This window comes from Natrix helvetica, assembly GCF_964273705.1.
Source record: "Natrix helvetica genome assembly, chromosome: W".
Classification (NCBI taxonomy): domain Eukaryota; kingdom Metazoa; phylum Chordata; class Lepidosauria; order Squamata; family Natricidae; genus Natrix; species Natrix helvetica.
The window spans coordinates 45,864,672-45,879,220 of NC_138555.1; the positions used below are offsets into that span (position 1 = coordinate 45,864,672).

The window sequence follows — 14,549 nt, forward strand, 5'->3', positions numbered from 1 at the left end:
AAAGATGGAGCCTCTTAAGAGCAGCCTCTTTTTTTTAATTAAAATTTTAATGAGTTTTACAATTGTTTTCTCCCTCCCCTCCCTCTCCCCCCAACCCTACCCCGTCTCCATCCCTCCCTCCCCCTGACCTCCCAGAGCAAATTACAGGGTGAAATCATTTGACAAACATATGCTAACATAAGCTAACTAATTTTAACATTCTACCATTCTTGTGCTTTAACTCCCGCTTTCTCCTGCTAACTTTGAATAATTTGCAATATTTCTTATGCCTTCATTCATAAGCTAATTGAAGTTTTTTAGTCTAGTATTTCTTTTGAATATAATCAATCCATTTTTTCCAGTCCAGCTTATATTTTTCATCTGAGTGGTCCTTCAAATACGCTGATATTTTGGCCATCTCGGCTAGGTTTACTACTTTTAATGTCCATTCTTGTATAGTAGGCAACTCTTCCTTCTTCCAATATTGCGCCACCAACAATCTTGCTGCCGTCGTTAGATTCAAAATCAAGTTAGTTTCTATAACAGTAGAATCTGGAACTATACCTAACAAAAACAACTGGGGCAGGAATTTTATCCTCTTTTTCAAGATGTTTTGAATGATCCACCATATTTTAATCCAGAATGCTTTAACTTTTTTACAGGTCCACCAAATGTGGTAATACGTGGCATCAGCACTATCACATCTCCAACATTTGGATTGTAAGTTTGGGTACATACACGCTAGTTTTTTTGGATCAAGGTGCCATCTATAAAACATTTTATAAAAATTTTCTCTCAAATTCTGAGCTTGTGTGAATTTTACATTTTTTACCCAGATCTTTTCCCATGTTTCCATCATTATTGGTTCCTCAAAGTTTTGTGCCCACTTTATCATGCAATCTTTGACTAACTCTGTTTCGGAGTCTATTTCTATTAATACATTGTACAACCTGTTTATGTGCATTGGACCCTGGTCTCTAATTTGCTTTACCAAGTTATCCTCATTTTGAATAATACCAATTTTCTGATCTTTTTGCCATCTAGCCTGCAGCTGTCCATACTGGAACCACGTTTGAATTATCCTTTCGTCTCGTAATACATCCAAAGATTTCAACTGCAGTACACCTCTATCCATACTGAGAAGTTCTCTATATGTAGTCACATCTTGTTTTTGTTTTATACTTATATTCTCTATTGCGTGTCTTGGCACCCCCCATATAGGTATCTTGTCATTTAGTTTATATTGATATTTTTTCCAAACACGCAGCAAAGCATTCCTTAGGATATGGCTTTTAAAGATGTTGTCTGCTTTTTTATTATATATTAAGTAAGCATGCCAGCCATATAGCAAATCATAAACCTCAACATTCAGTATTCTATCCTCTGTTAGATTAATCCAGTCACTAATTGTTGTTAAAACTACTGCTTCGTAATATAATTTTAAGTTAGGCATTTTCAAACCTCCTCTTTCATGTATATCTTGCATTATTTTAAGTTTTATTCTCGGTTTCTTCCCTGCCCAAACAAATTTATTAATACCTTTCTGCCATTCTTCCAGGTTTGCGTCTTTTTAAAGTATTGGCACCGTTTGAAAAAGGAATAAAAACTTAGGCAAGACGTTCATTTTAACTGCTGCTATCCTTCCCAACCAAGACAGTTGTAATTTTTCCCACTTGTTCATTTCTATCTGTATTTTTTGCCATAGTGGTTCATAGTTATATTTATATAGTTTCCCATTTGAGGTTGTAATGTAGATTCCTAAGTATTTGACCCTTTTTACTATCTCGCATCCTGTTGCTCTTTGTAGTTCTTCTTTTTGATTTATAGATATGTTTTTAACTATCATCTTTGTCTTTCCTAAATTTATTTTAAACCCAGATACTTGGCCATATTGATTAATTACATTCATTAAGCCTATAGCAGATTCCCCCGGCTGGGTTAAAGTTACAACCAGGTCGTCCGCAAATGCTCTTACTCTGTATTCATACTGTCTGATCCTAATTCCTCGAAGCTCATCGGACCCACGTATTCTATTCAACAACAACTCCAAGGTTAAGATAAATAATAAGGGAGACAGGGGACATCCCTGTCTTGTTCCTTTCTCGATTTGGAAAGATTCTGTTAGACCTCCATTAACTATAATTTGAGCTGTCTGTTTCTGGTATATTGCTGTAATAGATTGTATAAAATGCTCTCCAAACTGCATCTTTTGTAAGATTTTTATTAAAAATTGCCAATTAACTTGATCAAATGTTTTCTCCGCGTCTAAAAATAAGAGCACTGCCGGGCCCTGGTTGTTCTTTTCCAGATATTCCATTATATTAATGATTTGTCTTACATTGCTTTTCATTTGTCTGCCTTGTATAAAACCAGATTGATCATTATGAATCAATTGTTGCATGATTGGCATCAACCTGTTTACCAATATTTTAGCAAAAATTTTATAGTCTATGTTGAGTAGTGAGATGGGTCTATAGTTTTTTGGCTGGGTAGGATCCTGTTCCTCTTTAGGGATCAGAGAAATAAAAGCAGTTCTCCAGGATGGTGGAACTCTACCTTCCACTTGTATTTTGTTAAATAATTCTTTGAGAGGTTCCACCATCTCTAGTTGTAGCTTTTTATAATAGACTGCAGGCAAGCCATCTGTGCCTGGAACCTTACCCATTTTTAACTGTTTGATTGCCAGAAGAATCTCTTCTATGGTTACAGGTTGATTCAGTCCTGCTCTTTGCTGGTCTGTAAGTGTAGAGATTTTCTCTTTCTCCAAATATCTATCAATATCTAAACCTTGTATTTTGTCACCAGCGTACAATCTTGTATAAAATTCTAAAAAAGCCTTTTTAATCATATCCTGTTGAAAAACTTCTTTACCTTTATACTGTACCCTTTCTGTTATATGAGAACTTTGTTTTTTCCTTAGCATATATGATAACCATCTCGCTGGTTTGTTGGCATTACAAAAGGTATTATGCTTAGCATAAGTAGCTACCTGGTCTGATATCAACATGTTAAACTGCCCTCGCAGCAAACTAATTATCTCTTTTATCTTTTTATCATGTGGCTTGGATATTAACTCCTGTTCCTTCTTTTTAATCTCTGCTTCTAGTTCCCTACGTTTCTTTTCTTGTTCGTATCTATGGATGTTATTCAAATTCATTAAAACACCCCTCATGTATGCCTTACTTGCATCCCAAACCATATCCATAGGTGTCCCTTTACACATATTAAAAACAAAATATTCGTTCAATAATTTTTTACATTCCATAACATTTTTCTCATATCTAAATAAATTTTCATTCAGTCTCCATGACCTCCTTGGTCGCTCTTCGTTCTTAACTTCTATCCAAAGCGGGCTGTGATCTGTTAAAGTTCTCGAGCATATCTTAATCTTCTTCACCCTAGAAAAAAGTTCATTTGTAATTAATATAAAGTCAATTCTAGAAAAGGATTGATGCCTATCTGAAAAAAAGGTAAAGTCCCGTTCTGTAGCATTTCGCTCTCTCCAGATATCTCTCAACTCAAAGTCATCTGCCATATCAAAAAAGGATTTAGGTAGTCTTGATTGTGTTCAGGTACTTTGTATGAGCCTCTTTTTGTCTTGAACTGGGTCCAGTACTCCATTCCAGTCGCCCAACAGAACACATGATCTATAACCCCATTGTATTAATTTAGTATGAAGCAACTTATAAAATTTTTCTTGTTGTTGATTGGGAGCATATACTCCTATTAAAAGTATTTTCTTGCCTTCTGTTAGTAATTCAATTGCAATGTATCTTCCTTGTGGATCAGCTTCAATTAATTCAGCCTTTAAATCCCTTCTTAAATATATAACTATACCATTTTTCTTCTCCGGAGCAGATGCAGCGAAATATAGTCCCAATCTTGGATTCATCAAATATTTCTGATCTTGTGTTCTAATGTGTGTTTCTTGTAGGCAAATTACGTCATTTTTAAATTGTTTCAGGTAATGAAATATTTTTTCCTTTTTTGTGGTGAGTTTAAACCATTAACGTTCCAAGTTAGAAATTTAGTTGTCATCTTCAGCACGTTGAAGCCTTTTAAGAGCTGCCTGAAAATCTTCATGGGATTTTACCTTCGGTCTCGCTCCCCCCACAGCTTCTGGTATCTGAATTTGTTGAAACTTTAGTTCTTGCTCTTTACGTTTAGTAACTGCCCGGGTTTGTCTTTGTTCCATAATTCCTTCTGTCTCCTCCAGTAAGCTCACAGCCCCAGCTTGTGTCTGCGAGCCTTGCTGCCTGGGGTCTTCTGTATCTTTCCTTTCTTTGGGTCCTGGGGACGGAGGGCATCCTGCCTTTAATACTCTGCTGTAGAAATCTCTTGCTTTCCAAACTGTGTTAAGTCGATGTCTTTCTCCCAGATGGTTCACCACCAGTCCTACTGGAGCCTCCCATCTAAATTGAATCTGATGGCTTTTAAGTTCATCCACTAGAAACGCATAGTCCTTTCTGGATCTCAGCATTTTGGGGGGAATTTCTTTAAGTACTATCACTTCTTGATTTACCACTTGTAATTTATTTTTATAGGTTGCTTGTAGTATTGCGTTCCTAATTTTCCTGGAAACAAAGTAGATTACAATATCTCTTGGCAATTGTCTTTGTCTGGCAGTCCATGAGTTGACACGATAAATTTTGTCCAATTGCCAGGCGCATTCGACTTTTGATTCCCCGATTAATTGGGCAAAAGCATCAGCAAAAATTTCTCTTAAATTCTCGAGAGTGTTCTTTCAAACCCCTTATCCTCAGGGCAAATTCCATGGACCTGTATTGTATCATTGTAAGTTCCGCCTCAGAGTTGTCAATATTACTTTGTACCTCCGTGAGCTTATTCTCCAGCTTTATATTAGACTCACTAATTTTTTCCACCTTCTCATCAAGGGATGCTGCGTACCCAAATAATCCTTTAAGTGCATCAACAATGTCCTCTCTTATCTCTTGGTTACGTGTTTGAACTAAGTCTTTGATTCCAGATATTTCCTCCGAAACATCTTTAAAAGCGTTTGAGATTTTCCCCACCAGAGCAACTGCTTGATCTTTTAGTGCTTTCTGCAAAGCCTCCATTGTCAGAGTTTGTGGTTATGTTTCCCCCGGGGGCAATAAAACCTGTAATTTTTGCCCCTGTGCGGCCGAATTACCTGCACTTTTGGAAGCGTTTACTTTAGCTTTTCTAGAAGCCATCTCAAAGTGTTCAAAATGGGCTTTTTTGCAACTGATATTCAGCCTGAAAAGTCCAGTTATTCTCTCAAGTCTTTCCACTGCGTTAACAGGCACTTAGTGTTATTCTACTTCCTGCTTCACTTTCGTTTCGCAACACACCCGTTATCTCGGCGCCATGTTCTTTAACTTCGCTTAATTTATAGAAGGAAGTATAAACTACGGAGTTAAGATTTTATACTTGCTGTTAAGTAGAACTCCTGGTTTGCGCTGCTTGTGTTTTGTTCAAATGTAGATTAACAGGTAGAGCAACAAGTGTGGACGTAGCCTTTTGTTCTGCAAACTGCAGTCGAGTCCCGAGGCGAGGAGAATGCCCGACTCCCTGGAGAGATCAAAACTTTCACACCACAGAGTTATTTCTGCGGTTGCTAGGAATCTCTATCCTGAGTCAGCAAGCTCGTCTCCCCCTCTTTTCTCGGGGGGGGGGGGATTTTCAAACTGTTAGACAGCTGATTAACGCTGTCCCAGCAGTTTGCTACTCAATCTCGGGCTGGCGCTCATGAAGGAGCGTCTTCCAAGAACCACGAAGCCACCGGAAGCCAAGACCCAGCATTCCATAGCAGCCTCTTAAAACCCATGATTGGATCCACTCTGAGACCGCTACCCCGGGAGTCCCCGGGCCCTATGGTCATAGGGGGCCAAACCCATTATGATTCTCTATGTGGTTCAGGTCAGGCGAGTTTGCTGGCCAATCAAGCACAGTAATCCCACGGTCATTGAACCAGGTTTTGGTGCTTTTGGCAGTGTGGGCAGGTGCCAGGTCCTGCTGGAAAATGAAGTCAGCATCCCCATAAAGCTCGTCTGTGGAAGGAAGCATGAAGTGCTCCAAAATCTCCTGGTAGACGGCTGCGTTGACCCTGGTCTTAATGAAACACAGTGGTCGAAATCCTGTTGCTCAGTGGTCCAAAGTCCTCTTTTCTGATGAGAGCAACTTTTGCATCTCATTTGGAAACCAAGGACCCAGAGTATGGAGGAAGAATGGAGAGGTCAATCAAACACAGTAATCCCACGGTCATTGAACCAGGTTTTAGTGCTTTTGGCAAAAGTTGCTCTCATCAGAAAAGAGGACTTTGGACCACTGAGCAACAGGACTTTGGACCACTGTGCTTCATTAAGACCAGGGTCAATGCAGCCATCTACCAGATTTTGGAGCACTTCATGCTTCCTTCCGGAGACGAGCTTTATGGGGATGCTGACTTCATTTTCCAGCTGCCCATACTGCCAAAAGCACCAAAACCTGGTTCAATGACTGTGGGATTACTGTGCTTGATTGGCCAGCAAACTCGCCTGACCTGAACCACATAGAGAATCTATGGGGCATTGCCAAGAGAAAGATGAGAGACATGAGACTGAACAATGCAGAAGAGCTAAAGGCCACTATTGAAGCATCCTGGTCTTCCATAACACCTCAGCAGTGCCACAGGCTGATAGCTTCCATGCCACGCCGCATTGAGGCAGTAATTGCTGTGTAGGAAGTTATCACCTAGCCCTCTCCCAGAAAAATGAAATATCCTAGGAAATATTGAAAAGGCAGAATATTATATTTTCCTGGATGTGAAAAAGGGAGAAACACATTTTACACAAAGTAAATTCCTACAGCTTCCTGCCCATCCCCACTTTATCAATGGGCCATTAAGAAGGCCAAGCTAGTCCACTTTACATAATAAAGAGTTCTCCCCTTCAGCTCCAGGGGGGATGGCAATGAAGGCAGGATAATATTGCCTTTTACTCAACTGACCACATGGCATCTAAACTCAATCAAACCTGGATTCAAAACTCAGCAGCCTAGAGGGTTGCCCTTGCATGGGCCCATGTGAGTCTGGCAACCAATCAGAATACATTTCTTACACAGGAACAGGAAACAGATAGGTGGGGCAGAACAGATTATAAAAATCCCTGCAAGCCCTTCTTCAGCCCTTCTCTTCCCTTCTCTTCTTCTCCACCAACATTGAAGCATGTGATCACCTTTTCTGTTCAGGACTCAGGCCATGTGGTCCTGTCCACCATTAAACCATCTTTCCAAGCAGCCTCCATGTCTCCAGTGTCTTTTTTCCCCACTTGGAGCCGAACCCAGAAGGACATTTCTCCCAACAGCTGCAAAAGGGGCCCAAACCAAGTACTGAGTACATATGCATGCTTATACTTTTCAGAGGTCCGATATTGTTCTATGTACAATCCTTGTTTTATTGATTGCCATGTAATATTCTAATTTTCTGAGATGGTGGATTTGGGGTTTTCATGAGCTGTACGCCATAATCATCACAATTATGACAAATCACGGCTTGAACTATCTTGCTTTGCATGTAATGAGTCTTATCTCATATATTAGTTTCACCTTTTAAGTTGCATTACTGAAATAAATGAACTTTTGCACGATATTCTAATTTTTCAAGTTTCACCTGTATGTGTATGTTTGAGCATATGGAGAATGCTATATATTTTACAATTGCCTGTTAATGAGAAATATGCCTGTGTATGAACTGAAAAATAGTATGCACTTTTGTATACAGAATGCTGGGGTGGAAAAATGTGAAAACTACCAGTATATTAAAAGGTATAGTGGATAAGCATAAGAACTCAGTTTGAATTGATGTGGAAAATTATATGTGTTCTTTACTAATTACTGTAGAATTTCTTAATAAATCTTAGTATTAGTAGTTTATGATACTCCTGGAGAAATAATTATAAAAACAGTGCAATTTCTCACAGATGAAGAATGCTTCCTCCAATTTATAGATTAGTGCAGCAGTAAGAACAAATCTATAGGAATGGTAGTATTTTTGTCAGTAAGAGTAATGTGCAATTGGCATCTTACTACTAAAATTGTGCAAAAGCTACATACAGGTAGTCCTTGACTGATTTATTTATTTATTAAATTTATTTGCCACCTATCTCACTGTAGGGCTACTCTAGGCAGCTTACATTACAACAATAAAAAGAGAATAATGAGAAGAGTGTAAACAGAACAGAAGATAAAAGAACAAAATAAACAATGAAAAAGAACACAAGATTTCATTGATATAACCAAAAAAGAGTGATGGGTGGAGAGTAAAAAGCAAGGGTGCGAGTGTGTGGAGGTGGAATCTGCCATCAATCCAGCAACTACCTCCAGCATGGAGCTCCCCCATTTGGACCCCAGGCCAACCGGCTGAGTCAGGTCTTTAGGCTCTTGCAGAAGGATAGGAGGATGGGGACAGAACTTACCCTAGAGTTACCCTTGAGGGGTCCTTAAACTTTTTGAACAGGGGGCCACTTCACGGTTCCTCAGACTGTTGGGAGGCTGGACTGGGTGTGTGTGGGGGGGGGGGGCTAGGTGGTCATGTGACGGGGTGGTAGCTTGGTGGTCATGTGACTGGATGGAGGTGGCTGGGTGGGTGTAGCCAATTTAGCAGTCCATTAAATAATAAACACAAATTAAACTTTAATTTGTTTTCCTCCTGGGGGTATTTTATTTGCTTTTGTTTGACTTTTCTTTTTACTAGACCATTGTTTAAGTTGTTTATGAGTCTAGTGGTCCACTTCAGAAAGCTCAGTTTTGCAGCAATTCTTCTCAGCCCCAAGGAGGTTACAATCAAGATCTCAAAGTGTGCTAGAAGAGCAAATGGGGGTGGGGAAGAGAAACCTTGCTGAATTCCATTCCATTCGCATCACGGCGGTCTCAATCTGTTTTTGGAATCTCGCTGGCTGCCCCGGAGCGTCCTCCGCACGTGCCAAACGCGCACAACAGGCTCGGGCAAGGGCTCCGCACATCTGGCAGGCAGAATCAGACCGGGCAGGCATCGCTTGGAGTGGATGTGGCGAGGAAGCCCCAAGACGGGGACTTAGCAGCGCTGATCCGCTGGACAGCCAGCCCTTCCCGCCTCCCTCTCCAGTGGCGGAGACAGCTGTCCTCCTTCAGGAGCAAGCAGCTGAGCCGGAGAAGGACAGGCAGCCAAGGAGCGGTGGGAGGGTGGGGAAGGCGGCAGCTGATGCGGCGCCCACTCCTTATCTAGGTCACGTCTCACCAGCCCCGCTTTGCCAACAGGCGCACGAGCCGCGCCTTCCTGGAATTTGACTGCAACCCTCAGGCAGCGCCCCGAAATCATTGTGGAGCTGCTGCTTCGCAGGACAGGGCGTGGCTCTGCTCCCCCTGCTGAACAACCCCGGCGAAGGAGGCACATCGGGGGTCTCTACCCCTGGCAGCTCCTGGGTGGCAACTCCGCTGCCGCTCGGCAGACCTGTGCAGCCCGAAGGAGGCAAAGCAGCCAGTTAGAAAGGCGTGTTCCCCTCGCGCACCGCCGAGGCTGCAAGCAGCTTGCGCAGGTCCGTTAGCCTGTTGCTATCGCCGCCTGGAACACCAGGCCTGCCCAGCTCAAAGGAGGCAAAGCGGCCAGCCAGAAAGGCCGAGTAGAGTTGGTAAATCACGCCCAGGCCCAGCAGGCAAAAAACGGCGAGTGGGGAAAGCCCTGGCTGCCCAGGCCCAGCAGAGATTTTGGGGGGGGGGGGGGGGACGGGGACGCAATCCCTACTGGGCTTGGGCGATCATAGCGCCGATGGGCATCGAGCTTTCCCCGCTCGCGGTGCCCGTTTTTTGCCTGCTGGGAATGGGCGTGCTTTTACCACTTCTACTCGGCTCTTCTAGCTGGCCGCTTTGCCTCGGCGATGGCACTGACCTAATAGATCTGCATGAGCGCCACGGAGCTTTCGGGGCGCTGCCTGAGTGACGCAGCTGCTTCAGACGGAGCCCCGAGGCTGCAATCCCTTCCCTGGACGGAAGGAAGCCTTCTGCCTTGCAGCCTCCCCCCAACCCCCCCGCCGCATCCGTTCCGAGTTTAGGGTTGCAGCCAAATTCTGGGAAGGCGCGGCTCGTGCGCTTGTAGCCATTGACATTGAGTCTTTATTGATTAGCCCTTGGGCCATATCAAAGTGGAAAGTTCCAGAAACAAATAATTACTAACATTTAATAAAAGCAATTTAAAATGAAATTTGATAAAATACAATTTAAAATGGAATTGGAATAGAATACAATAATTTAAGATAGAATATGATAAAATAATATTTTGGTGTCACCCCTGCAATCTACCCCAATCAGACTCACATATGCAGATCTCAACTGAACCATTTTTGTTGTGTACTGAGCCGATCCACCAGTAGGTGGCGCGCATAGACCTTCCTTTTATTGGCCCATACATCCGGCGGGAGAATCCTGATTACCCTATTGGTTCCCCGACTGTCAGCGTTTGTATAAATTGCTGTCAGCCGGGGATTGTGTATCTTGGCTTAGTCAGTTACTGTTGTTTTTTTAAATAAAGATTAACGTCTAGCAGCCGTCTTTTACTCCTTGCCTTGGAACACAAAACTGGCGACGAAGGTGAGCAAACCTGAACCTCACACCATAAGAACTATGGCTAATACAGCTTTCTTCGCTTCATTCCGCATTGAGGCCGAATCCTGGGAGGCGTTTATGGAACGGTTTGAATGTTTTTTTCAAGCCCATGACCTGCTGAATCTCTCGCTTGAACGTAAGAGGGGTATTTTCTTGAATTACTGTTGCCCAGAAATGTTTGCCACGGCAAGGGCACTATCTGCCCCCACCCCTGTTCATACCATGCCATGGGAGCTTCTCATGGCAAAACTTAAAACGCACTATGAGCCAGCGCCCTCACGTTTTGCCAGGCGCCAAGATTTCCGCCACTGCGTTCAACAACATGGACAATCTATAAGTCAGTACGTAGCCGCGCTTAGAGCTGCCGCTATTACTTGTGAATTCGCCGACCTAGACGAAGCGCTCCTCGAGCAATTCATCTATGGTTTAAAGGATGTTAATCTCCACTGGCGCATTCTCTCCCGCTCGGACCTCACGTTGAAGAATGCTGTCGATGAGGCTTGCGCTTACGAAATGGCAGGTCAATCCACTCCTGACCAGAGGCGTTTTCCTCCAGCTATTTCTTCAGCCACCAACCAGCTTGTCGCCTCTAACTCTTTTCAAACTGACTTAGATTTGGCGATTGACCGCCTGCAATCTTTGAGCCATAAAGATACACGGAATTGCCTCAGCTGCGGCGGCCACCATTTGCGCTCAGCCTGCCGTTTCCGCACTGCTGTGTACCGAAAGTGCGGTAAACGGGGCCATTTAGCAAATGTTTGCCGCTCTACTGTTCCTGGTTCCCGTCCTGCTACGGTGCCTTCTATCTACCGGCCAGCGCCGCCGCCTCTCCCTGCCAGGCGCCAAAATTTTCTCTCCCTAGGTGACATCGACGACTCTTGTCCGGAATGGGTCGTCGACGCTTCCTCCTCCTCCCAGGGAGAACGTGGTAAGATCCATCTCTTGCTTCAGATCGAAGGCAGCCCGTGCTCCATGGAACTGGACACCGGATCTGCCCGTTCTATCATGTCCTGGAGCACCTTCTCTTCTCTTCTGCCTAACTTCCGAACACGTGACCTAACTCCTGCCCGCTGCCGTCTTCGAGACTACCAGGGCAACCCAATTCCGCTGCTGGGTTGCGCGACGCCTACTGTTACCTATGGTTCTTTCAATGGGCGTCTGCCACTATTAATTGTAAAAAAAACCCTAGCTTCTTTACTAGGGATGGACTGGTTCCGTTCTCTCGGTCTATTTGTTTCGGGGATCCACTCCACCCGGTGTTCTTCTTCCCTTGGGGATGACCTTTCTTCCCTTCTTTCTGAATTTTCTGATGTCTTCTCTTCTTCTCTGGGCTGCTATACGGGCTCTCCTATTTCCCTCAACCTTGATCCTACTGTTGCTCCTATCCGTCTCAAAGCCCGACGTCTGCCTTTTGCCTTAAGGGCAAAGGTAGACGCTGAAATTGATAAGCTTCTTGCCCAGGGGGTGCTTCAACCTGTGGACTTTTCTTCGTGGGAGACTCCTATAGTAGTCCCCTTGAAGTCCGACGGATCCGTAAGCCCATCCCTATTCTGTTCCAGTTGAGCAACACGTCCTGCACACACTTGGCCAGGGCAAGATTTTTGCTAAATTGGACCTTGCGCAAGCGTATCAGCAGCTCCCTGTTGACGACGCCACGGCGCTTGCGCAAACAATCGTGACCCACTGCGGCGCTTTTAAATGCAAAAGGCTCCAGTTTGGCATTAGTGTTGCTCCTGGCATATTTCAAAGTCTCATGGAGCGATTGCTCCATGGGATCCCTGGCATCACTCCCTACTTCGACGATGTCCTGATCGCTGCTCAGGATCAATCAGGACTCGCCAAAGTTCTTCGCTCCGTCCTACAGCGTTTCCGTAAAGCTGGCCTCCACCTTAAACCCTCCAAATGCCAGCTTGGTGTTCCCTCTGTTGAATTTTTAGGTTTCCTCATTGACCGGCATGGCGTCCATCCCTCCCCTTCCAAAATAGACGCCATTCTCTCCGCCCCCACTCCCTCTCACAAAATTGAGTTGCAGGCCTTTCTTGGCCTCCTCAACTTCTATTCCTCTTTCATTCCTCATAAAGCTTCCCTCACAGAGCCTCTCCATAGGCTTTTAGATAGCTCTGCCGCCTGGACATGGACTAGCCGCGAAGCGCAGGCGCTCGCGGCTGTCAAGGAATCTCTCAAGCACCCACCTGTCCTGGTACAATACGATCAGTCCCTTCCTCTGCTCCTTGCTTGCGACGCCTCCCCCTTCGGCGTCGGGGCTGTTCTGAGCCACGCTTACCCTGATGGCTCGGAAGCCCCTATTGCCTTTTACTCCCACACTTTGTCCAAGCCTGAGCGAAATTACAGCCAGCTGGACAAAGAGGCGCTGGCCGCCGTTGCGGGGGTAAAACGTTTCCACCACTATCTCTACGGCCGTCCTTTCTCCCTCCTTACGGATCACAAGCCTCTTTTGGGCATCCTCGCAGGGGATCGCCCTACTCCTCCCATCCTCTCCCCTCGCATGTCGCGCTGGGCGGAATTCCTCTCTGCTTACAATTACTCCCTCATTCATAAGCCCGGCCGCCACATGGGCCATGCGGATGCTCTTAGCCGCTGCCAGCTTCCCCTGCTTCTTTCCGACCCAGCTCCCATCGAGCCCATCCACCTCCTGGACGAACTCCATCTGCCCATTACCGCCTCCGATATAGCCCTGTCCTCTCTCTCTGATTCCACCATTTCTGCTGTCCTTAACTATGTTCGCAGGGGATGGCCTCCCTCCTCTGTCGAGCCCCGTTTTCTCCCTTTTTACCGGCGCCGCACAGAGCTCTCCGCGCTTCAGGGTTGCCTCCTATGGGGCCATCGCGTGGTCATTCCTGACCGTTTGCGCCAGTCTGTGCTTGCAAGCCTCCATGAAGGGCACCCAGGCATAATCCGGATGAAATCCCTGGGCAGGGGGTATGTCTGGTGGCCCTCCATGGATGCAGACATTACGGCTTGGGTGCAGCGCTGCACCACATGCCAACAGGTCTGTCCCGCCCCTCCCTCCGCCCCTGCTCGCGAGTGGGAACATCCTAGGGCTCCGTGGAGTTGTCTTCATATAGATTTCATGGGCCCCCTCGCAGGCACTTCCTTTTTCCTTGTCATAGATGCCTGGTCTAAGTGGGTGGAACTTTTTCCTATGCCCTCTACCACCTCCGCGGCCACTATCCGCATCCTTAATTCACTGTTCAACACCAATGGGTTGCCGGACGTCATTGTCTCGGACAATGGCCCCCAGTTCACTTCCCAGGAATTCCAACAATTCCTTGCAGTTTTGGGTATTCGCCATGCCCCAGTCGCTCCCTTTCACCCTGCAGGGAATGGCCTGGCTGAACGTGCTGTGCGTTCCGCCAAGGAATCACTTGCCCGCATGGTTAATCTTCCTTTATCCTCCCGGATTACTACCTATCTGCGTTCCCAGCATTCCACCCCGTGCCCCAGGCAAAAGTCCTGCTGAACTCCTCTTGGGCAGGAAAATCCGGACCACCCTGGACCGTTTACACCCTCTGTATTCCTCTTCCCCTCTTCCTACCTCTCCCCCTCCTAGGGCTTTTCGGGTGGGTGAGAGGGTTTTTGCACGGAACTTCGCAGGTGATCCGAAGTGGGTACCCGGAAGTATTGCGGACATAATGGGGCCCTGCTCTTACAGGGTCCTACTCGGCGACGGACGAATGTGGCGGTGCCACATAGATCAGCTGCGGCGGCAAACTGACGATGGGTCTCCGGATAGAGCATCAACTCCGAGTAGACTAGGCCCTAGCGACGTCGCCTGCCGGCCCAACGACAACAACGCAGCTAGCTCCGAACCCGTGTCCCCCACCACGTTTAGATCTGCAGACTTATCTTGTAACTTTGGTGCACCTCCTGGGGTGGGGCCTCTGGAACCGCTCTGCCTGCCTTCTGGACCGAGCCATCCTCCTACGTCAACCACAGACACTCCTCCCCTGCGA

At 45.6% G+C, this 14,549-nt stretch overlaps 1 protein-coding gene across 1 annotated transcript; it reads left to right on the top strand.

The window, feature by feature from the left end:
• Positions 1 to 10,797: 10,797 nt before the first annotated feature.
• Positions 10,798 to 14,299, top strand: LOC309400282 (uncharacterized protein; the record flags this gene model as incomplete). The annotated part of the gene is made up of 2 exons (XM_081968695.1): positions 10,798 to 11,503; positions 14,249 to 14,299. The coding sequence occupies 2 exons, from the start codon at positions 10,798 to 10,800 to the stop codon at positions 14,287 to 14,289; spliced, it is 747 nt and encodes a 248-aa protein (XP_081824821.1). The 3' UTR covers positions 14,290 to 14,299.
• Positions 14,300 to 14,549: the final 250 nt, after the last annotated feature.